The sequence below is a fragment of the Panthera tigris genome, chromosome A3, assembly GCF_018350195.1.
Source record: "Panthera tigris isolate Pti1 chromosome A3, P.tigris_Pti1_mat1.1, whole genome shotgun sequence".
Classification (NCBI taxonomy): Eukaryota; Metazoa; Chordata; class Mammalia; order Carnivora; family Felidae; genus Panthera; species Panthera tigris.
Genome location: NC_056662.1, coordinates 25,148,278 through 25,170,853, shown reverse-complemented (window position 1 = coordinate 25,170,853; position 22,576 = coordinate 25,148,278). Strand labels below are relative to the sequence as shown.

The following is a 22,576-nucleotide window of genomic DNA, read 5'->3' as shown; positions in this document are numbered from 1 at the left end:
TGGGTAAAATGTATGTATGTTACTATATGGAGTTGTCATTGGATAACAGCTACACATTGAGTGGTGGCTATGGCTTGTGAAGGTGCCATATGTGGTACTTGGGCCACGTGGTATTTATCTGGGATATTATTGCCTGAGTCAGTGTCAGAAGATGGTGTCAGAGGTTAGTAAAGGAGGAATTATACTTGGCCTATTTTATCACTGAAACTGGATTTTGTTTCTTTTCTCTCTTTCTTTCTTTTTCTTTCTTCCTCCCTCTTTCTTTCTTTCTTTCTTTCTTTCTTTCTTTCTTTCTTTCTTTCTTTCTTTCTTTCTTTCTTTCTTTCTTTCTTTCTTTCTTTCTTTCTTTCTTCTTTCCAGTAATGGTGGACTGGTTTATTCAGTTAATCCTCTGAAAATAGTGGCAATGTTAGATAACGTTTATAGGTGGCTGTCTTGTTGTGTCTTCACATAGTCTTCCCTCTGTATGTACCTGTGTCCAAATTTCCTCTTTTTATAAGGACATGTTGGATTAGGACCTACCTATATGATACATAACCTCGTTTAATCTTAGTTACTTCTTTAAGGGCCCTATCTCTAAATATAGTCACATTCTGAGGTACTAGGGGGTTAGAATGTCAACATATGAATTCTTGGGAGACCCAATTCAGCCCATAGCAACTACCATGTCTTGCTATCTCCTACCGATAACAATGAACAAGATGTCAGGGCCCAGTACTGCTATGTGTGTCCTAATTTCCTTTCCCTTGCAGCTAGGAATCTGGTTTAAGCTGCTCATGATGTCTCTCCTCCCCACGGAGAAAGTTTACTTTTCTGGGATGGTTGGAGCACTCATTGTGGAGAGCAACACTGGAAGTTTCCCAAACTTTCCCTCCTCCCTGCTTGGCTCCATACCTAGAATTACTATGTTACTTATACCAGGACTCTCTAAGCTGTGATTTGATTCAGTTCAGTGCCAACCAGCTGGTCCCAGGGAAATGGGACCTAGGACTGGTAGATTTGGGTGGAGGAAGAGATGAAGGCGAGGAGCAGAAAGTTCAGAGCAGGGGGCAGCCTGAATGGGGAGCCTGCTGGAGATGGGTTCAACATCCCTGAAAGCTCATTCAGGTGTTATATCAGTCAGGTAGTCAAGTAAGGAGCATTTCACAGGTTACTCTGCATCAAGCTTTGAGTTCCAACCAACCAGAATGGATCAAGTGCCTCCCCAGCTCAGAGAACTCCTTTTGATGGGGTGGAGAAACTGGGGGTTTCCAAGAAAAGCATCACATGACAGCAGTAGTACCAGGTACTGTGAGAAACTGGAACAGCAAGGGAGGGATGGATCCCATCTAGGCAGATCAGGGAAAGCTTTTTAGAGGGGGCACAAAGGCAAGCTTGTGGTGTCCCAATGAGGGTGGAAGAATAGCATTTTGGTAAGAGACAACAGCATTTGCAAAGGCCTGAAGAGCAGATAAAAATCAACGATGTGCATATGCACCCGGATATATGAAAATGTATGGAAAGTTGCCAAGACTTGTGTTGGTGGAATCTTTTACTGTCCAGTGCCTCCCACCATGCTCAGAACTAAACCCCAACCCTCACGCTGGCCTTGTCTGTCTCTCCATTTTCATGTTCTTGTATCCATACCTCACTTATCCTCAGTTGCCCCTTTACAGTCCTTGGCCTCCTTTCATTTTGGCCTCAGAGTCTGCCTTTGCCCAAGATGATTGAGCTGATAAGCTCTGCGTGTTTCCTTTTCTCCATATGACTCCATCTCATTTCTCAAGTCCACCTCCTCAGAGTGTCCCTGAGAAAGAGAGAGAGAGAGAGAGAGAGAGTCACAGAACATTTCTCTCTTTTTTTTTTCTTGTTACAGCCCATCTTGCCTGCTGGACGATGACTCCATGAAAGCAAGGATTTTTGTCTTTTTATTCATGGCGGTGTCCCCAGCATCTAGAACAATGTCTAACACAATACGTACATAGTAAGTATTTTAAGTTATCGTTAACCTTGAACAACACAGGTTTGAACTGTGCAGGTCCACTTTTATGTGGATTTCTCACAGTACAGTGCTGTAAATATTTTTTCTCTTATTTACGATTTTCTCTCTCTTTTTGTAACATTTTATTTTTTATTATTTTTTTAAAGATTTTATTTTTTAAAGTAATCTCTACACCCAACTCAGGGCTGGAACTCAACCCCAAGATCAAGAGTCGCATGCTGTACTGACTAAGGCACCCCTTTAAAGATTTACTTTTTTAAAGTTTTTATTTATTTATTTTGAGAGAGAGAGTGAGCAGGGAAGAGGCAGAGAGAGAGAGAGAGAGAGGGAGGGAGAATCCCACTCATGCTCCACACTGTCAGCTTAGAGCCCAACATGGGGCTTTATTTCATGAACTGTGAGATCATGACCTGAACTGAAATCGAGGGTCAGACACTTAACCGACTGAGCCACCCAGGAGCCCTTAGTTTTATTTTTTAACTAATCTCTAAACCTGATGTGAGGCTCAAACTCACAAGCCCGAGATCAAGAGTCACATGTTCTATGTACTGGACCAGCCAGGTGCCCCTCTTCCTTAAGATTTTCTTAATAACATTTTCTTTTTTTCTAGTTTACTTTATTGTAAGAATACAGTATATAATACATATAACATACAGAATATTTGCTAACCAACAGTTTATGTTATTGGTCAATAGTAGGCTATTAGTAGTTAGATTTTGGGGGAGTCAAAAGTTATACACAGAATTTTCAACTGTGTTCAGGGTTGGTGCCCCCCCCCATGATGTTCAAGGGTCAATTCTAATTAAATGAATGTGCATGTATTAATATATTACTTAAATAATTGTTTAAAAGAACAGTTATGTTGAGAAGCTCTTGAAGGGGAGAGATAATGAGACTCTAAGGCCATTGGATCAATGGTGATGTTAAAGACATGGAGGAGGAAGCCTGGCTTCACTCCTGCTAGAGAGTCAATGGGAAGGAGGGTTTAGGGCTTGAGGAGGGCCCTAGGTCTCCAAGGCTCCCAGGAAAGAAGGTGAGGCATACAATCTGGGAAAAGGGTAGGTTCTCTGTGGTGGACATTTGCTCAGGGCTTGCTGTGCAGGGGAGAATAGGAAGGGGAAGGGGTGTAGTGCTGGGGGAGACGGGTGGTATTCTGGGTAAGATGGGGAGTTCACCAGCAGAAATGAGCCTTGAGGGGGCGTGTAGACAAAGGATCTGTGAGGCAACTTATCAGGAGCAGTGGCTGGTAATGTTCCACAAGGGTAAAGTACTCTTGAACAAATATATTTTATTTTTTTTTACTTTTAGGAGTTAATATATTTATTTAGTGAATATCAGAAAATGAAAGTTGTGATTTTTATGGTTATTGCTTTAGATGAGTCTAAAATAGGTAAAACAAACAAACAAACAAAAAACAAAAAACAAAACACAAAAACAAAAACAATGAGAACATTTAGAGTCAGATCCATGGTAGTCCAGTGGGAGGATTTGGCTACATTCATAGGAGAGAGAATGATTGATGGCACCTCTCTGGTTTCCTCTCCCTGCCACACACTCCCCAACTCTTCCTTGTGACCCAAGTATACTCCTTTGGAAACACTATCACACCTTGTTATTAAGTAATTTTTAAGATTTAATGTTTGTCTGCTCCCTCCATCCCTAACTCCATGGGAAAGGAACACTGCATCCTGGAGGTATTATAGGACTAGGTGCACAGTAAGCCCTCAGTGGTTGATGGAGCATGAACAAGGAAGAGAGAGGGGCGTGAGATGGGGGGAGGGAGGGACAGGGGGAATCGCTGGAACACCTGGATAGGCTTTCTACAAGGCTGGGCTGGAGGTTCCTGAGGTAGGTATTGGGGGTTTACTGACAGAATGGAATCTCTAGGAGGCAGGATGGAGGTCTGTTCATTCCCAAAAGGTGGAAATGGGTGTTTAAGCAACAGTCGTGGGTGAATATCTGCGATGATGGGAGATGAAGACCGAGCTGAGATGGGAGACACTTCATGAGACAGGTGGCTCCCAATAGGCAGAGATGGGGCTCACTGTGGTTTGAGACAAATGAGAAGGGGTGGGAATCAGTGTTGCACAGCTGAGGCAGGGGTCTTGTGTTAGGTGGAGGTCCTAGTGACAGAGCTGGGTGGTCCGGGTCAGGTGGGGGATACTCTGTGCGGTGGATATAAGTTCCATGTTGCAAAATTGGGGGTCTCACTTGCAGGGGTGGGGGTGGCAAGTCCACTGTGGCAGAGATGGAGGTCCAGATAATATTACGGATCTAATACTCAACTGGGAGGTCCCCTGTGTGCGGCTGGGATGCGGTCCGTGTGCAGAGTTGCGGGTTCAAGTAAGACAGGGATGGGGGTCCACATGCCCCAGTGACTGGGTTACCAAGGCGGCCCCAGGGGAAGGGGCCATGGCTGAGTTTCAAGGACAGGGGGCTCGGCGGCGACTCCCGAGCGCCCCCTGGCGGCCCTGATTCCGCCGCGGCTCCCACAATGCTCACGTAGCCCCGCAGCGACTCCGGAGACGGCGGCGGCTCCAAGATGGCGCAGACGATTTTCGAGGCCCTGGAGGGTGAGCAGCGGCGGAGCCGGGGGAGGCGGCTGTTCCACGTTGCACCCCCTCCCGCCGCGTCCTCGCAGCGCCCGGCCCAGGGCGCGCGGCGGCCGCGGGGCGGAGGGCGCCGGGACCGGAACAGCCGCGGGGCGGGAGGGGCAAGGACGGGAACAGCCGCGGGAGCCGAGGCCCGGCGGGGGGGGGTGGGCAACGGAACCGGAACAGCGGCAGAGCTAGGGCACAGTGGCGGGGGGCGGGGGCATCGGAGCAGAACAGCCGCGGGAGCCGAGGCTCGGCGCTGGGGGGACAACGGGACAGGAAGAGCGGGGAGGGAACGCCCTGGGGGCGAGCACCGGGGCAGAACTGCCGGGGAGGCATGGCCGGGGCCTTGGTCGTGGGGGAGGCCTCGGACAGGAACAGCGTCCACCCGCGAGGGCCTCGGGCCGGCGCGGGAGGGATTTCCTGGAGGGAACAGCCGGGGAGCCCGCGCACCCGCCAGGCCTGGAAGAGCTCGATGGAGGGTGCCGCTCCCGGGGGGGACAATGGTGCGAGGGCGGGAGGGGCTTGGAGGCCGAAGCAGCCGAGCCAGGAGTCCTGACCACGAAGAACTTGCCTTGAGCGCCAACTGTGCCTCGTTCCCTGACATAGTCTCAAAATCAGACCTGGAAGGGATAGGTGCTACCTGTGCGCAAGGCCAGGACTTAGTGCGCACAGACCCAAAGCAACAAACACTAAGTGCCTATTTTGTGCACTGTGCTGGGGTGCTGAATTTTATAAACTCAGACCAAGAAACGATGAGTATATGGGTGTCAACGGTGTGCTTGGCTGGAACACAGTGCCCTCAGACGGAAACCTATAAACCCTGGGCACCAACTGATGGTCCTGTGCTTTGCAGGTTCCTAACATGGAGGTGGGTCTCAGACCCAGGGAACTGTGGGTTTTGGAGACAGAAAACACTGAAGGCCTCCATATGCACTCCTGGACATGGGTGGGTGGGAAGGAGCCTTAGTGGCTTCAGGGCTGTGGTGCAGAGTAGATACAGGGGGGGATACAGACTGGAGAGGTGTGAATGTTCTTGGAGAGGTGTGATAAGATCAGTGTGCACATAATTAGGGTTGGCCCGACTAGTGGTATGTAGCTGAGACTGAGCCCCTTAGGAGATCTCTATGATGTCCCTTCACTTCTTGGGGGATCAGAGTTCTCACCATAAAATGTAGGTAACCCTCACCCCATCTGGAGAGTTTCTATTTCAAGAATACTCACTGAGCCAGACACATTTCCTGCCCCACAGTGGGGGGCAGGGAGGAGGCATAAAGAAATTATAGAACAAGCAAATATTGTAATTCTAGAATTATAGAAAAGTTAAGCCATAAAAGATTATCTTAGCTGGCATTTAGTGCTGATGTGGGTGATGGATGTGGAGGGCCAGGGTCCGTGTCAGGATCTGGGAGACCAACAGAATGGGGTGAGGCCTACTTTCTCTTTAGGTTCCATGGACGTCCTAGATGTTTGAATTTGTTCATGTACTGAGTGATGAGGAAATTAGAAGAAAAATCAGTTCCTAGAACAGTGTGGTACATGCTGGGCTTGGGCAAGGACAGCAGAACTGTGGGGATCCAGAGGTGACCCAGACAGTAGGAACTGCATTTGCAAAGCCCTGGGAGGAAGAGAGGTCTTCTAGGATTCACAGAAGTTCGTGTGAACGAGGAGCTAGAAATGAGACTTCTGAACTTTATCTTGGAATCAGTGTGGAACCAAGAAAGGGTTTTCAGCAGGGGAGCAACACAATCTGATGTATGTTTTATAAAGTTCACTCAGGCTGCTCTGAGAACACACTGGAGGGGGCCAGAGTGGCAGCTGGGAGGTGAGTGAAGTAGCTGCAGTTGTCCTGCTGAGAACCGATGGTGGCCTGGGCCCCAGGAGGGACAGCCTCTCTCAGATGGAAGAAAGTGGATCTGAGAGAGGCAGTGGAAGCAGAATAGGCCAGACTTGCTGAGGGACTAGAAATGAGAAGAGGGCCGGGAAATAGGTTGGGGAAAGAGTGAAGGGGTGCCCCAGGGGCTGTGGCTGGGTGAATGGTGGTACCTGTTCTTGCTTATGAGGATTATTGGAAGAGGGAAAATTGAGGGGTGAGAGTGACACATTTAGCTTGATTTCCATTTTAGATGGGCAGTATTTAAAAAAAAAAAAACCTTTTTCATTTTTAGCAGTCTTAGGTTCACAACTAAGTTGAGAGGCAGGTACAGAGATTTCCTGTGTACCCTCTGATCTCACACATGACTAGCCTCCCCCATTCTCCACGTAATTCGTCAGAATGGTACATTTGCTGCCAAGGATGAATCCACATTGACCCATCGTAATCACCCAAGTCCATGGTTTGTCTTAAGGTTCACTCTTAAAAATTTTTTTTTTGTTTAACATTTATTTATTTTTGAGACAGAGAGCATGAACGGGAGGGTCAGAGAAAGAGGGAGACACAGAATCTGAAACAGGCTCTGAGCTGTCAGCACAGAGCCTGACGCAGGGCTCGAACCCACGGACTGCGAGATCATGACCTGAGCCGAAGTCGGACGCTTAACCCACTGAGCCACCCAGGCGCCCCTTAAGGTTCACTCTTAGTGGTGCACATTCTGGTAGACAAGTGTGTAATAACATATATCCGTCATCACAGTGGCATCACAGAGGACTTTCACTGCTTTAAAGATCTTGTGTCCCTGTAAGCCTCTGGGTATCACCGATCTTTCGATTGTCTCCATAGTTCTGAATCGCTTCTCAGCCTTTTGGCTAAGATCAAGTGTCTGGCAGGCAGTATTATTCATTTACTTATTTATTTAAAAAAAACTTTTAAGCTTTATTTATTTTTGAGAGAGCGAGTAGGGGAGGGGTAGAGAGAGAGGGGGACACAGAATCTAAGAAGCAGGCTCCAGGCTCTGAGCTGTCAGCACAGAGCCCAATGCGGGGCTCGAACCCACAAACTGTGAGATTATGACCTGAGCCAAAGTCAGACGCTTAACCAACTGAGCCACCCAGGGACCCCTATTTATTTATTTTTAAACTTTTTATTTTTTATTTCAGAGAAAGAGCAAGCAGGGAAGAGGGACAGAGAGAGAGAGAGAGAGAGAGAGAGAGAGAGAGAATCTTAAGCAGGCTCCATACTCAGTGAGGAGCCCCATGTGGGGCTCAATCCCATGACCCTGGGATCATGTTCTGAGCTGAAATCAGGAGTCGGACACTCAACTGACTGAGCAACCCAGGCACCCTGACAGGCAGTATTTTTTATATTTATACTTATGTTTTTAAAATATTTGTTTGTTTTTGAGAAAGAGCATGTGTGAGTGGGGGAGGCACAGAGAGAGGGAGACAGGATCAGAAAAAGCACAGAGCCTAATGTGTGGCTCCAACTCCCAAACTGTGAGAGCACCACCTGAGCTGAAGTCGGACGCTTAACCAGCTGAGCCACCCAGGCACTCCCAGGCAGTATTTTTTAAATAAAATATTTTATTTTGAAAAAAAATTTTTTTTTTGAAATCATTCTTTTTTTTTTTCATAAATTCGCATGTGGTTGTAAGAAATAATATAGAGAGATTCCATGTACTCTTTACTAGTTTCCCTCAATGTAACATTGTGTAAAACTATTTTATAACACAGCATACAGAACAGTTCCCTCACTGTCAGGTGTTGCCCATTTATAGCCACACCCACCTCTTTCCCCTCTCCCCTCATCTCTGATGTCTGTCTACCACTGATCTGTTCTTCAGTTCTAAAATTTTTGTCTTTTCAAGAATGTTATGTAAATGGAATCATATAGTATATGACCTTTGAGATTGGCTTTTTTCACTTATAATTCCCTGGAGAGTCGCCCAAGTTATTGTGTATGTCAATAGTGTGTTCCTTTTTATTGCTGAGCCATATTCCACAGTGGGATATACCAGTTTGTTTAACCATTCACCCGTTGAAGGACATCTGAGTTTCCAGTTTTTTACTATTATGAATAAAACTGCTGTGAATGCTCATGTACAGGTTTGAATACAAATGCTAATATACTCACAATCTTGTATAAAATGGATTTACTGAAGTTCATCCAGGGGAGCAAACCCCAGGTTTGAGACTCCAGATTTGGGGGACAACTAGATGGGGGTGAGTGAGTCTACCCAGGGAGAGTGTAAGAGGGAAAGGAGAGAGAATCCGGACAGAAGGAACCTTTCAAAATAGAAACTTTAGGGGACTGACAGAAAAGAGCAAAGGAGTCTGGGAAGGAGTGAGCAAAGGTGGGAGAAGACCCAGGAGGGGGGTATCCTAGAGCAGGAGAAGGGAGTGTTTCAAGGAAGGAACATCCAATGCTGACAGGTTTCTTTGGTGATTTTTGTGGAATGCTGGGGGCCAGAGCCTCACGAAGTGGGTGGAGGAGTATTGGGAGGTGGGCAGAGGAGATGGAGGGATGCTTGATGTTGAAGGAAGGAGAGATGGGAATATAGGTTCAAGAGAGGGCATTCTAGAGAGACCTGAGCGTGTGTAGCTGTTGATGGGAAGGAAAGGTTGCTGGCATGCTGTGAAACAAGGGACCAGTTGGTGGAGAGTGGTTTCTGAGGGAGTAGGAGGGGTTGGAGGGAAGAGCTGGTCTCAGGAAAGACACAGCAAGCATTGTGATGAGAGAAAATATGAATTCACCTTGGCTGGGAACTAATGGTTCTAATTTGCATTGCCTTTAGAAGCTGGGGCAGGTGTCCAGGTAAAAGCTGAGAGGTTGGAAACCAGAGCACTGGCTGTGGGGACAGAGAGAAGGAGGTACCCTCTGGGTTTTTTGGAGAGGGAGGTAATGTGCTTTGGTGGCCACTTCGATGTGAGAACACCTGTCCTCCAGCTGGGGACATGGCTAGATAATGTTCTACCGTGAACCTCAGCAGTGACAACGGATTGGAAAACATGGAAGCACTCGGCTTCTCACGGGTGTCCCCACCATCAATTCAGATTACACTGGTTACTGAGGAACTGAAAAGACAAGCACATGTTGGAAAACAAAGGAAGCAAAGATGGCCAAGTGCACAAATAAATTTGTTGTGGGGTGGGTGGAATAGGGTGGGGAGGACTTGGTAACATGATTTGTGGAGGGGCTATGTGATTTAGGATCAGACTCTCCAAGAGGAAGAGAGAAGCCCAATCTAGTAGTGGCTTAAACAGGCTAGTAGTTTATTTCTTTATTTCTCTCATATGGGAGTCCAGAGGAAGATGGTCCAGAGCTACAAGGGTGGCTGTGTCCTACAAGGTTCCCAGAGGCCCAGGATCGTTTCCAGCTTTTTGCCCTGCAATCCCTAGGGTATCACCCTTGTCCTCATGATCTGGGATGGTGGCTAGATTATTCACTATTGTATTCTTGTTCTAGGAAGCAGGATGGAGGATGGGGAAGAGAAGGACATCATGTGCCAGGCAGTTTTAAGAAAACTTTCTAGATGCTGCCATAGAATACCTTTCCTTATATCCCATTGTCCAGAATTTAGACATTCTGTAGCTGCAAGAGCAGCTGGGAAGTGTGATCTTTATTGTGGGGCCATATTTTCAGCCAAAAACCTTGGGTTCTACTGCAGTGGAAGTAGGAGAGATGTGCATCGGGGCACGGCCAACTGTCTTTGCCACAGAGGCCTTGCATTGGGTCTGGCTTGTAAGGGTGAAGTCAGAGACACCATTTTGTTGTTGTTTTTCAGGAATGGACAATCAGACTGTCCTGGCGGTCCAGTCATTGTTGGATGGCCAAGGAGCAGTCCCTGATCCAACAGGCCAGAGTGTCAATGCACCTCCTACTATCCAGCCACTGGGTGAGTATCTGCTCAGGTTCACCAGTGGGAAGGGTGAGTAACTCCCTGTGAAAAACAGGTGGGGCTCCTGAGAGGGTATGGGAATGAATTGCCTACTGTGGTCCCCAGGATGTCCTCTGGTGTCTGAACCCTCTCCCCTCTCCCAGCCTGGATTTTCAGGCTCATGCTTTTCTCTGCTTAGCGATGAGGACACTCTTTCTCAATCATTTAGTGAACGTGGGGATTGTGACATAGGGAAGCTCTAGGCAGTGGAGCTTGGCAGTGGTTGTTCCTTTGACCCAGAAGTTATTTCTCAGCCTCCCTTCTATGGAAAGAACAGGCTGAGCATCAATCTCCAGTTTACGGGCCAGGCCCCTGAGACAGAGAGAGAAAGTAAGGAACTTTAAAGCCCTGTGTGAATCTGTGTATTTATTCATTCCACAAACAGTTTTGAATACTTGGGAACCATTCTGGGCACAGAGAGATGCCCACCTGGGTTTGAATCCTTATTCCCACAGTTCCTGGCTCTATGACCTTGGACACAAGTAGGTTAGCTTCTCTGTGCCCCAGTTTCCACATCTGTAAAATGAGGATAATAGCCTTGCCTCGTAGAAGCCTTGTGAGGACACTTGGGATTTACTTTCAGCAGTTGTAAATAAGAAACGTGAGTTTCTTGTGGTTTGTACAGATGAAAGTTTATTTCTCTGTTACATGAAGTCCTGATGTGCATTTGGGGTGGGGATGGTGAGACTCAGACCCTTTTTTCTTTTGGTTCTGTTGCCCTCTATCTGCAGTCTATGTTGCCTGCTCCAGCTTTTCACTTTCATTTCCACATTGTAGCCAACACAAAGGGAAGAAAGAACTTCCTTTTAAAAGGAAGTTGCATAGGGGCGCTTGGGTGCCTCAGTCACTTAAGTGCCCGACTCTTGATCTCAGCTCAGGTCTTGATCTCAGGGTCCTGGGTTCAGGCCCCCACTGGGCATGAAGCCTACTTTTAAAAAAAGAAAAAAAAAAAAAGAAAGAAAGGAAGTTGCATGGACAGTATACTGTTGCCCTTGTCCTATTGGTCAGAATTTGGTCACATGACATGTTTAGCTGCAAAGGCTGGGAAATATAGTCTTTAATGAGATGGTCATGTTTCCCACTAAAGTTTGTATTACTGTCTAAGAAGGAAGAGTAAATACTGAATGACAAATAGACATTCCTGCCATAACATGTCAAGTGCTTGGCACAGTGCATGGCCTGTGGTAGACCCTCAATGGGTGGTGTCAGCTATAGCTAATCATTCATTTAGTCTTCCACTCATTCAACAAATGTGCCAGGATTATTGCAGTTCTGATAGTAAGTAAGACTTATTTCCTCCCTTTCAGGGGACTCATAGTCTGGTGGTGCTGGGAAAAGTGTGATATGTGAGGAGCTGTGGTGACTAGCTTTAGGAAGGCTTCCTGACATTTGAGCAGAATCTTGCAGAATCAGTTGTTTTGAGAGAAGCAGCTTGGCAGAGAGAACAGGGCCTGCAGAGACATAGAAAGTCATGTAGGCCATTTGGGGACTGGTGAACGAACTCAGGCAGGATAAAGATTCCAAATATCTCAACTTTGAAGTGCACCCACTCTACTATTTCTTGATTTCTGATTTTTTGATACCTGGGTAGTTGTGGCTGGATGTTCCTGCAGGTGCCTATGTGGTTTTGAAATCTCCCAGGAAGCACAATCTTGACATTTGTTACACGCACACTGAGTCATGGGTTGCTGTTAGGTTTGCCATGCTTATGGTCCAGCCGCAGGTTTTGTCCTGTTTCTTATTGTGATGCCCTCTCATTTATCTTCCCTTTTATCATTGTTCCTCTCCCTCTGCTACTGTATGGATGTGACCCCTAGATGATGAGGATGTCTTTCTCTGCGGGAAGTGTAAGAAGCAGTTCAACTCGCTGCCAGCATTTATGACCCACAAGCGGGAACAGTGCCAGGGGAATGCCCCACCCCTGGCCACAGTCTCACTGGCCACCAATAGCATCTACACGCCTTCAGCAGCACCCACAGCAGTCCAGCAGGCCCCACCTCCTGCCAATCGCCAGGTATTCATTCGTTTGTTTGTTCATTCATCTGTTCAAGTCTTTTTTTGAGCATCCACTATGTGTCAGGCACTGTGTGGGCACTGTTTTGGACACATACTTTTTTCAGGATGTTAAGCGCAGAGAGACGGGAGGTTTTGCCATTTTGTATTTGGTACTTGGGGAAGAGCTCTGGGAAGAGGTGCCGTATGAGCAGAGACCTAAGGAGGTGAGGGAATGAGTCATGCTGCTGCTTTGGGGAAGAGTATTCCGGGAGGAGCTATCCGCAAGTACAAAGGCCCTGAGGTAGGAGTATGCTGGGTTTATTCCAGGAACAGCAAGGAGGTAGAGTGGCCGGAGCTGAATAAGTGAGGAGGAGGAGGGTGGGAGATGATATGATCAGACAAGGCAATAGGGGGATCCTGGTGAGCATGTGGGCCCTACGGGCTTTTATCCTGAGTGAGATGGGAGCCTTTGTAAGGTTTTGAACAGAAGAGGGACATAGTCTGGTTTACACCTGAACTAGATTACGCCGGCTGCTGTGCAGAGAATAGATTTTGATGAGAGTCAAGAGAGAGACCCAGGAAACGCGTTAGGGGGCCATTGTACCAAGCCAGGCAGTAGGTGGTGGTGGCTCGACCAGGATGGTGGCAGTGGTGGTGGAGAGAAGGGAGGAGGTTTTGGAAGTATTTTGAAGGTGGAGCCACTAGAGTTTGTGGATGCATTGGATGGGAGAGATGAGATCAGGAGGAGTCCAGGGTGATCCATGGCAGAGGTGGAATTGCCATTTACTGAAGTGGAGAAAACAGCAAGATTTTGGTGGGGCTGTCAGGAGTTCAGCTGGTTATGCTGGATTTGAGATGCCCATTGGACCTGTAAGTGGAGGTGGCAAAGATGCAGACAGATAACACAGGTCTGGAGGCCAGGGGAGAACAGAACACCCTGGGTCAGGGGCTCTTAAAGGGATTAAAGAATTCTTATAAAAGAGGCTGGACAGGGGCACCTGGTGGCTCAGTCGGTTAAGTGTCTGACTTCGGCTCAGGTCATGACCTCACCGGTTCATGAGTCCGAGCCCGCGTCGGTCTCTTTGCTGCTAGCCTGGAGCCTGCTTCAGATTCTGTGTCTCCCTCTCTCTCCCCGCCCCTCCCCCACTCACACTCTGTCTCTCTCAAAAATAAATATTAAAAAAAAATTTTTTTTAAAAAGAGGCTGGACATGTCTCAGGATGCCAGGTCAGGGGGTCAAATTTCCTTCTGGCTTCCTCTTATCTCCTTATTCCTTTAAAACATCATCTCCAGGGGCGCCTGGGTGGCTCAGTCGGTTGAGCGCCGACTTCGGCTCAGGTCACGATCTCACGGTCCGTGAGTTCGAGCCCCGCATCGGGCCCCTGTGCTGACAGCTCAGAGCCCGGAGCCTGTTTCAGATTCTGTGTCTCCCTCTCTCTGACCCTCCCCCATTCATGCTCTGTCTCTCTCTGTCTCAAAAAAAAAATGAATAAAAACGTTAAAAAAAAAATTTTTTTTTTTTAAATAAATAAAACATCATCTCCAAACGGGGGCGCCTGGGTGGCTCTGTCAGTTAAGCGTCCGACTTCGTCTCAGGTCATGATCTCACGGTTCATGGGTCTGAGCCCCATGTTGGGCTCTGCGGTGACAGCTCAGAGACTGGAGCCTGCTTCAGATTCTGTGTCTTCCTCTCTCTCTGCCCCTCTCCCGCTCTCGCTCTGTCTCTGTCTCTCTCAAAAATAAATAAAGATTAAAAAAAAAATCTTAAAAAAAAACATTATCTCCAAACAAAAAACATATCTCTATCTACTGTATAGACATAATTCCTGCCATCAGAATAAAAGCATTCACCCCCAGATTCAAAGGACTTGCAGACTGAAACTTCTCAGGTTGCCACAGACATCTAACACAAAACATAATGATTCTTCCCACTTCTTGATTATGAGTTTGTTAGCAGAAAATATTCCCTCTCCCCACCCCACTGTTTTTTTTTTTCCAGTAAAAGGAGAGTGGGAAATTCCTTTACTCCTGGGCAAGGAAATAACTTTAGAACATAAGCAGTTGGCCCATAGGCAGACTTGAATCCCCTGCTAAGTGACTTGGATGGACGTGGATATCTTTTCCCATTTTTTGTCAGCCTAACTAATGCATGTGACATTGTAAAAATACTTGTGAGCCAGGATCTACATTGCCTTTCCCGGCCATGACATGGGGCATCATCTAACCTACCCAGGCTGTCTTTACGTGGTTGAGGGACTCTGGGGTCTGGGGGCCAGCTGCCGTGTCCCCAGAGGTCCCAAAGAAACAGGTGACCTAGGATGATGCCAAGAGCTGTCAGTAAAGAAAAGCAACAAATAAAATAAAAACCCTTTACTTCTACTTTGAGGAGAAGTCACTGTACGTTTGACACTCTGTTGTAGGGTCTGCCTTTCGTCCTCACCAGTACCCTCGAGAACATATTATTATTTTTATTATCAATTTGTATGTTTGCAACTAATACATATTTCCCATCTCCACTTTAAAAGTTAGAATGTTATAAATCAAGGTCCCTTTGGCACTATTCCTTTTCTCTGCCCCCCAGCTAACTATTGAAGGGTATCCTTCTTGATCTTTTTTTCTTTTTTAAGTTTATTTATTTATTTTGAGAGAGAGAGTGTGTGTGTGTGCACACATGGGAGGGAGTGGGGGAGAGATGGGGGGGGGGTAGAGAATCCAAAGCAGTTTCTGCACGGTCAGTGCAGAGCCCAGTGTGGGGCTCAGACTCACGAACGGTGAGATCATGACCTGAGCTGAAATCAAGAATCAGATGCTTAACTGACTGAGCCATTCAGGCACCCTTTGACCTTTTGAGATACTTTCACATACTTATTTAAGTGCCCACAGGAATTATATAGTACTTTTAATAGTACAATAGTACTATTGTTTTAGAATTTTTAGATTAAGAATATGTAATCTGCATGTTGTTATGTAATTTTATTTTTCATGCAGTACTTTTTATCTGCTGTGTAGTATTCTGTCTTATGACTGTATTGTATTTTTTACTCCATTTCCCCTTTGATGGACACCAAAGTTGTTTCCAGTTATTCGCTATCAGACATAAGGCTGCATAGAATACCCTTGTTCATAGACTCCCTGTGAAATGTGTGAGTGTTTCTCTAGGAGAGATACCAGGAAGTATTATTGCTGGGTCATGGAGTATTTATCTTACAGGGAGGTATGACTTATTCTCATTTCATAGATAAGGAAACGGAAGTTCAGAGAGGTGGAGTGACTTGCCCAGGGCCGCACAGCAGGGAGAAGCAGAGGTGGAAATGAAATGCAGGTCTATGGGATTCCAGAACCCAAGTCTTTTGCATCATGCACTGTTTCCTTCCAGAGCCTCAGACATGTCTCTTCTCTGTCTCTTTCTCATTCACACTACTCAGATCTCCACGTACATTACAGTACCCCCATCCCCGCTGATCCAGACGCTGGTGCAGGGGAACATCTTGGTGAGCGATGATGTGCTCATGTCTGCCATGTCAGCCTTCACGTCTCTGGACCAGCCCATGCCCCAGGGTCCCCCACCCGTGCAGGTAAGGACGGGGCCAGCTTCTCAGGGGGTCTTGATTCCAGGACTACATGTTAACTGCTATGGATTCAGAACCTTGTAGAAAGAAGAGGGGTTGGCCTTAGCTCTCTCTCATGCTGAAGAGAGACTGTCAGTAGCACCTTGGCCTGCCCCACTGTGGGTAGGGAAGCTGTCATTTCATTCGGGATCCAGAACATTACTTTGGGGTTTCATTGCCATTATCTGGCTACTTTGACTCCTTTTTTTTTTTTTTTTTTTTTTTTAAATAAGTAGGCTCCATGCCCGGTGTGGGGCTTGTACTCATGACCTCACAACCCCAAGATCAGGAGTCACATGATCTCCTGACTAAGACAGCCAGGCACCCCTCCTATTTTTATTCTTAACAGAAATATTTCATGTCCATTGGGAAACGATAGAAAATACACAATAGGAAAATAAAAACAAAGTTTAATTACTCATAATCTGGAAACTAGAGAGACATGGTAACTGACTATAATGTATAGTTCTCTTTTGTTTTTTTGTTTTTTTGCCTGCTCTACTGACTGAGCCAGCCAGGTGTCCCTGATCACTCTATTCTTTTTGGAACCTTTCTGTAGGTTTGAAAGTTTTCAGAATAAAAGTTGGGAGACACCTGGCTGACTCAGTCAGTAAAACATATGACTCTTAATCTCAGGGTTGTGAATAGCCTATTGGGTGTAGAGATTACTTAAATCTTTTTTTTTCATTTAAAAAAAAATGTTTATTTATTTATTTTGAGAGAGAGAGAGAGTGCGAGCCAGGGAAGGGCAGAGAGAGAGGGAGAGAGAGAATCCCAAGCAGGCTCCGTGCTGTCAGCACAGAGGATGTGGGGCTCCGTCTCCTGAACATTGAGATCATGACCTGAGCTGAAATCAAGAGTCGGTCACTTAACTGAGCCACCTAGGCGCCCCCAAAATAAAATCTTTAAAAAAATGACAAACAAAGAATAATGGGGTGCCTGAGTGGCTCAGTTGGTTAAGCGTCCAACTCTTTGATTTCAGCTCAGGGCATAATCTCAGGGTAGTGAGACTGAGCCCCGAGTGGGGCTCTGTGCTCGCAGTAGCATCTGCTTAAGATTCTCTTTCTGCCCCTCCCCTGCATGCATATGGACGTGCTCCCTTTCTCTCTCTCTTTCTGTCTGTCTCTCTCTCTCTCAAAGAATAAAAGTTGGGAAGTCAATCAATTAATCAACCATCCATACTCTCTCCACCCAAAGAAAACACTACTAGATTTTTGGTGCCTGGTTTTCCTGATCTTTGAATGCAAATAGAGATGGAAACAGCTTTTTATATAAATGCATTTATAATATACATATCCATGTAAATGGACCATGTTATATGCACTGTTCCCACTGTTCCGAAACTTGCTTTTTTTATTTTGCCTTTTGCTTAAAGTCATTATCTATGCCTACAGTTCTTTTTTTTTTTTTTTTTTACATTTATTTATTTTTGAGAGACAGAGAGAGGCAGAGCATGAGCAGGGGAGGGGGAGAGAGAGACACACACAGATTCCGAAGGAGGCTCCAGGCTCTGAGCTGTTTGTTAGCACAGAGCCCGACGTGGGGCCTGAACTCACAAACCGCAAGACCATGACCTGAGCCGAAGTCGGGCGCTCAACTGATTGAGCCACCCAGGTGCCCCAATGCCTACAATTCTATATCAGTATTTCCCAAAATGCTCCTCAGAAGAGTGGCTCCTTGGGATTTTTCTAATATAAAAAGGATCTCTGGTCAAACCAGCTTAGGGTAGAGGCATTCTACTTCTTCCCTTGCCCTGTTTCTGTTGTTTTCCTGCAACAAAACACTTTTATTTTTTGTCATCCCAGGTTTTTTCCAAACCATGTTTGACTGTGGAACCCAGGGAACTGTAATTAAGAGGAGCACCCTTTATGAAATGCTGATCACCATCATATATATATATATAGATGAGCGATATATATATATATATATATATTTTTTTTTTTAAGTAAACTCTTTGCCTAGCATGGGGCTTGAACTCATGACCCACAGATCAAGAACTGCATGCTCTAGGGGCACCTGGGTGGCTCAGTTGGTTGGGTATCCAACTTGGGCTCAGGTCATGATCTCATGGTTCGTGAATTCAAGCCCCACATCTGTCTTTGTGCTGACAGCTCGGAGCCTAGAGCCTGCTTTCAATTTCATGTCTCCCTCTCTCTCTGCCCCTCCCCACTCACACTCTGTCTCTCTCCCAAATAAATACACCTTAAAAAATATATTAAAAAAAAAAAAAAAGTATTGAATGCTCTATCAACTGAGCCAGCCAGGCATCCCTGACCACCATCATTTTAATACCTATACAAGATTCCATCATGTGTGTGGACCATTCTGTATTTAACCAGGCTTCTGCTAATGGCCATGTAGGTCACTGCCATTTTTTGCTGTTATAAAAACTACTGGAGAATCATCAATATACAGATATCTTTGCCCATCTGCTTGATTATTTTTGTGAAATAAGTTTCTAGAAGTCAGTGGCTGTGTTTCAGGGGTCTACAGCTACCTACACATTCAGTGCCTCTCTAGAAAGACTCCCAGGACTTGGGATGGTTGTACTCATGGTTTATTCCTGACAAAGGATACACAGCAGGATCAGCAAGAAGAAAAGACATCAGCTGGAATCTGGAGGAATCCAGGCCTAGGTTTCTACTGTTCTTCCTCTTGCGGACATAGGGAGAGATTACGCAAAACACTTCTTTCTTAGTAATCTCCACACCCAACGTGGGGTTCGAACTCACAAACCCGAGTTCAAGACTTGCATGCTCTTACCAACTGAGCCAGCCAGGTGCCCCACAAAACGCTTTTTCCTTCAGCAGTGAAGAGCAACAATGTGTGTGCATGCTTCTGCCCAAGAAGCACACCTGCAATTCAAGGGACAGGACTTTTATTGGGGATTGGTCGTGTGGGCGCCACCGTGACCAAAAGTCCACGCTCCTAGAAGGAAAGGAGGTGTTCACCATAGATCACACTGCCCGTACAGCAATCTAGGTGACCTGGTACAGAGTAGTCAGTGCCCTAGTGAGCAAAACAGCCTCACCGATATAGGCAGCCTTCTACGAGGCGGGTTCTCAGATGCCGTTCAAGAGCAGGTCGTACAAGCAAGTCCTCCTAAAACAGCAACACCGGGGCTGCTGTATGGGCCCAGCCCTGTACAAGCTGGGCCATTTTTGTGGACTTTCATTGAGAAGAGGGGTAACGGCGCCTGGCTGACGCTTCCTCTGTATTCTTCCGTGAGTGTTTCTGTGCCTCCTGTCAGCCCTGTCCTCTGAGCTGCCTTGTGAGGGGGCTCCTCTTTCCACGTGGCTGGCTAAGACAGATGTCCTTCCTCACTGGTATCAAGAGGGTGTGGCACTTTAATTTTCTCTTCTGATTGCAGAGCAGCCTGAACATGCATTCCGCACCCAGCTACCTCTCCCAGCCTCCGCCACCTCCCCCACCCCCTCCACCACTGCCCCCACCCCCACCACCCCAGCCCCCACCACCCCCGCCCCAGAGCCTGGGCCCCCCCGGGCGTCCCAACCCTGGCGGAAATGGCGTGGTTGAGGTGTACAGTGCCACGACGGAGCCCCTGGCTGGGAGTGGCACAGTGGAGATCCAGGCATTGGGAATGCAGCCCTACCCACCCCTGGAGGTGAGCAGAGGCCGGGGCTTGGGGGGAGGGGAAGGAACTGGTCACGGTCATCATGGGTAGCTGGAACTTTTCCTGAGCACCAGCTCTGTGCCACACGCTGTGCCTGAGACAAAATCAGATCAGGGAGAGATCACATCATGGGAGAGAATCAAGCCATTTAATTTAATCAAGCCATCATGCCCGTAAACGTGAAATGCGAACCATGAGAAGGTGGCATGAAGCAGAGGGTTGTGGCAGAAATACAAACTGCCCTCAGGAAGTCCTCAGAACAGTCAGAACACCTGTGTTTTAGGGAGAGGATTCCAAGAAGTGATCGATGTGATCATTGGTCAATGATCAATTGACCACTGATCAGTCTTACATTTTGAACAAGCTAGATGTATGGGTTAGTTATGGCCGAGGAAGAAATAGCCACAGAACCTCAGTGGTAGATGGCAAACCGTGTTTATTGTTCTCGCATCTATGTGGCTTGCTTTGGCAACTCTGCTGATCTTGGCTGGGCTCTCCCAGGTGTCTGGAGATGGCAGCTGTCAGCTGCTCTAGGATGGCTGGGGTGGGACAAGTTGGCCAACCCGGCTCTGCTCCAACGTATCTGTTAGCCTCCAGCGGGTTAGCCAGGCATGTTCTTGCTGCAGTGGTGGGGGTGCAGGAGCACAAGCAGAAATGTTCGAGGGCACCTCTTGAGGCTTAGGCTCGTACAGTGTCCCGTCTGTTGGTCAAAATAGGTCACAAAGCCAGCTTAGATTTAAACAGTAAGGAAACAGATGCCACATCTTGATGGGAAAAGCTGCAAAATCACACTGCAAAGGGCGTGGGTCCTGGGAGGGGTAAAGAACTGAGGCCATTATGCAATCAGCGTACCATATGTACACTGATTCCCTGCTGAAGAGCTCTGAGCTGTAAGTTCAGGGTGCTAAGAGTTCAGGACCTTCCCAGACACCAGTGCTGACTCATACTCAGTCTGGCCATACAGACATTCCGTGTCAGGGAGCATGTATATCTGAAGAGAACCAGAGCAATGGGAAAATTCTACCACCAGCCATGTGATGTGATGAGAGCCTGCAGGAGATTTGCCCTAGCCTGAGGGAATAGAGCAAGCTTCCTTTTGTTGACTTAAAAAAAATTTTTTTTTGAGTCCGTGAGCTGCTGAGAGACTAAATAGTGGCCCGGTAGGTGAAGGGGCCAGCCCCGGAGGAGCCTTCCCATGGAGATGAGGGTACTCTTTGAGCGCAGGGCCTGAGTCTTCTTTGTTTTGGCAGCCTTAGCACCTAGCGGAGTACCTGGCCTGTGGTAGACCTGTGGTAGGTATCTGAAAATCTGAAATAGGGCCCTCTGACTTCAGTCTCCTCTCCTCTGAAATGGGAACTCCCCTTGTAGAGCTGTTGAGGGTAATGAGAGCAAACCCAGTGGCAGTCACATAATTTCTCAGTAATGACTTGAAAGGTGAATTCATCCATGTGATACCTATTTACTGAGTGCTGTATTGGTCAGGAAAGTAGGAACCCTTCTAGGTATTTCTGGCAGAGGGATTTAATACAAAAAGGTGCTTACAAAGCTGACTTCAGAAGGGCTAGATGGAGCAAAAGGCAGAGTGGGCGAGCGGCACTGATTTTCAGGTTCACGGTTGTTGCTTGGTCCAGAGGGCCAGGAAGCTACTGCTGCGCCCAGAGGTGGGGAAGCTTTAGGCTTCTGTTGCTGCCCTGCCATCCTTGAGGCTGGTGGCCAGGAAGGGAATGTAGAGTTCAGCCAGCCCCTCCAACACTCAGGACTGCAAACCTTGTCTCCCACCACGGCTGCCAGGGGAAAGCAGTTTCTACTTCCCCTCTGCCTTCCAAATCTCATGCAGGTGCTTCTCATGGGCAGAACCTAATCTATGCTTAGAACCTTGCTGGCAAGGGAGTCTGGGAATGCACGTATCAGGGGAGGGCATGGAAGGGTGTAAGAATGGTGCCAAGGGCCAACAGACAAGATCCAACAGAAGTACCTACGGGTACCATATCAGATGCCCAATACATACATCTACTGATGTCAACTCTTTTGGTTCCTGGACCCAATTCGAAAGCTGGGTGGGGTCCCCCTCCACCCGCCCCAGCCAATGCCAAGCAATTCTCAGACACCAGTGCAGTGTCTAACAACTCAACTCAATTCTGATGTCATAAGCCCAGAGATCACAGCAGATTCCACAGGTTAAGGGTTCAGTCCTGCAAGACTGCCCTCACCCTCACTTTGTCCCGTTACAAGCAACCTGTGCTTCTGACGGACAGGCTACAGATTGGAGGTTCCAGCGACCTCCTCCTTAGGTTCTGTTAATTTGCTAGAGCAGCTCATGGGACTCAGGGGAACATTTACATTTGCCAGTTTGTTAAAGGATATAATAAAAGATAATGAATCAACATCTCAATGAAGAGACACATAGGGTGAGGTGTGGGGAAAGGGAAGTGGATCTTCTGTGCCCTCTCTGGTTGTGCCACTCCCTCCACACTTCCCTATGTTCATCAGCCTGGAAGATGTCCAAACCCAGTCCTTTGGGATTTTTATGAGGCTTCGTTACATAGTCACGGTTAAGTCATTGGCTATTGGCTGATTCAACCTCCAGCCCTTCCTCACTCCCCAGAGGTTGGGGTTTGGGACTGAATGTTCCAACCCATCAGTCATGTGGTTGGTCCTCTTGGCAACCAGCCCCCCACCCTTGGGTCAGGGCCAAAAGTCACTTTTGTTAAAAAAAAAAAAAAAAAATCACTTTCATTAATAATAAGACAAAAAAAAGAAGACACCTATTTCACTTTTATGGCTCTGAAGCATTTCCAGGAACTGTGGATGAAGACCAAATATATGTGACAAACATATTTTGGTCATCTGAATGAACAAGTATGTGTTTCTTATATATCATTATGTTATAATGCATACATGAATTCATGGATTCAGAAATATTTATTGAATGCCTATTTTGTGCCAAGGAT

At 47.0% G+C, this 22,576-nt stretch overlaps 1 protein-coding gene across 3 annotated transcripts in view; it reads left to right on the top strand.

Annotated features, from left to right (window-relative positions):
• The first annotated feature begins 4,464 nt into the window (after positions 1-4,464).
• Positions 4,465-22,576, top strand: part of ZNF341 (zinc finger protein 341) — a 46,429-nt gene continuing 28,317 nt past the window's right edge. The window contains exons 1-5 of one of the 3 annotated variants that reach the window (XM_042980590.1): positions 4,465-4,554; positions 10,236-10,346; positions 12,206-12,402; positions 15,809-15,958; positions 19,362-19,616. In XM_042980590.1, coding sequence (XP_042836524.1) covers positions 4,524-4,554; positions 10,236-10,346; positions 12,206-12,402; positions 15,809-15,958; positions 19,362-19,616 — 744 coding nt within the window. In that variant the 5' untranslated portion in view covers positions 4,465-4,523. Of the gene's footprint in view, positions 4,555-4,849; positions 5,447-10,235; positions 10,347-12,205; positions 12,403-15,808; positions 15,959-19,361; positions 19,617-22,576 lie in introns of those variants that run through there. The other 2 variants (XM_042980591.1, XM_042980592.1) reach the window with 2 other exon arrangements.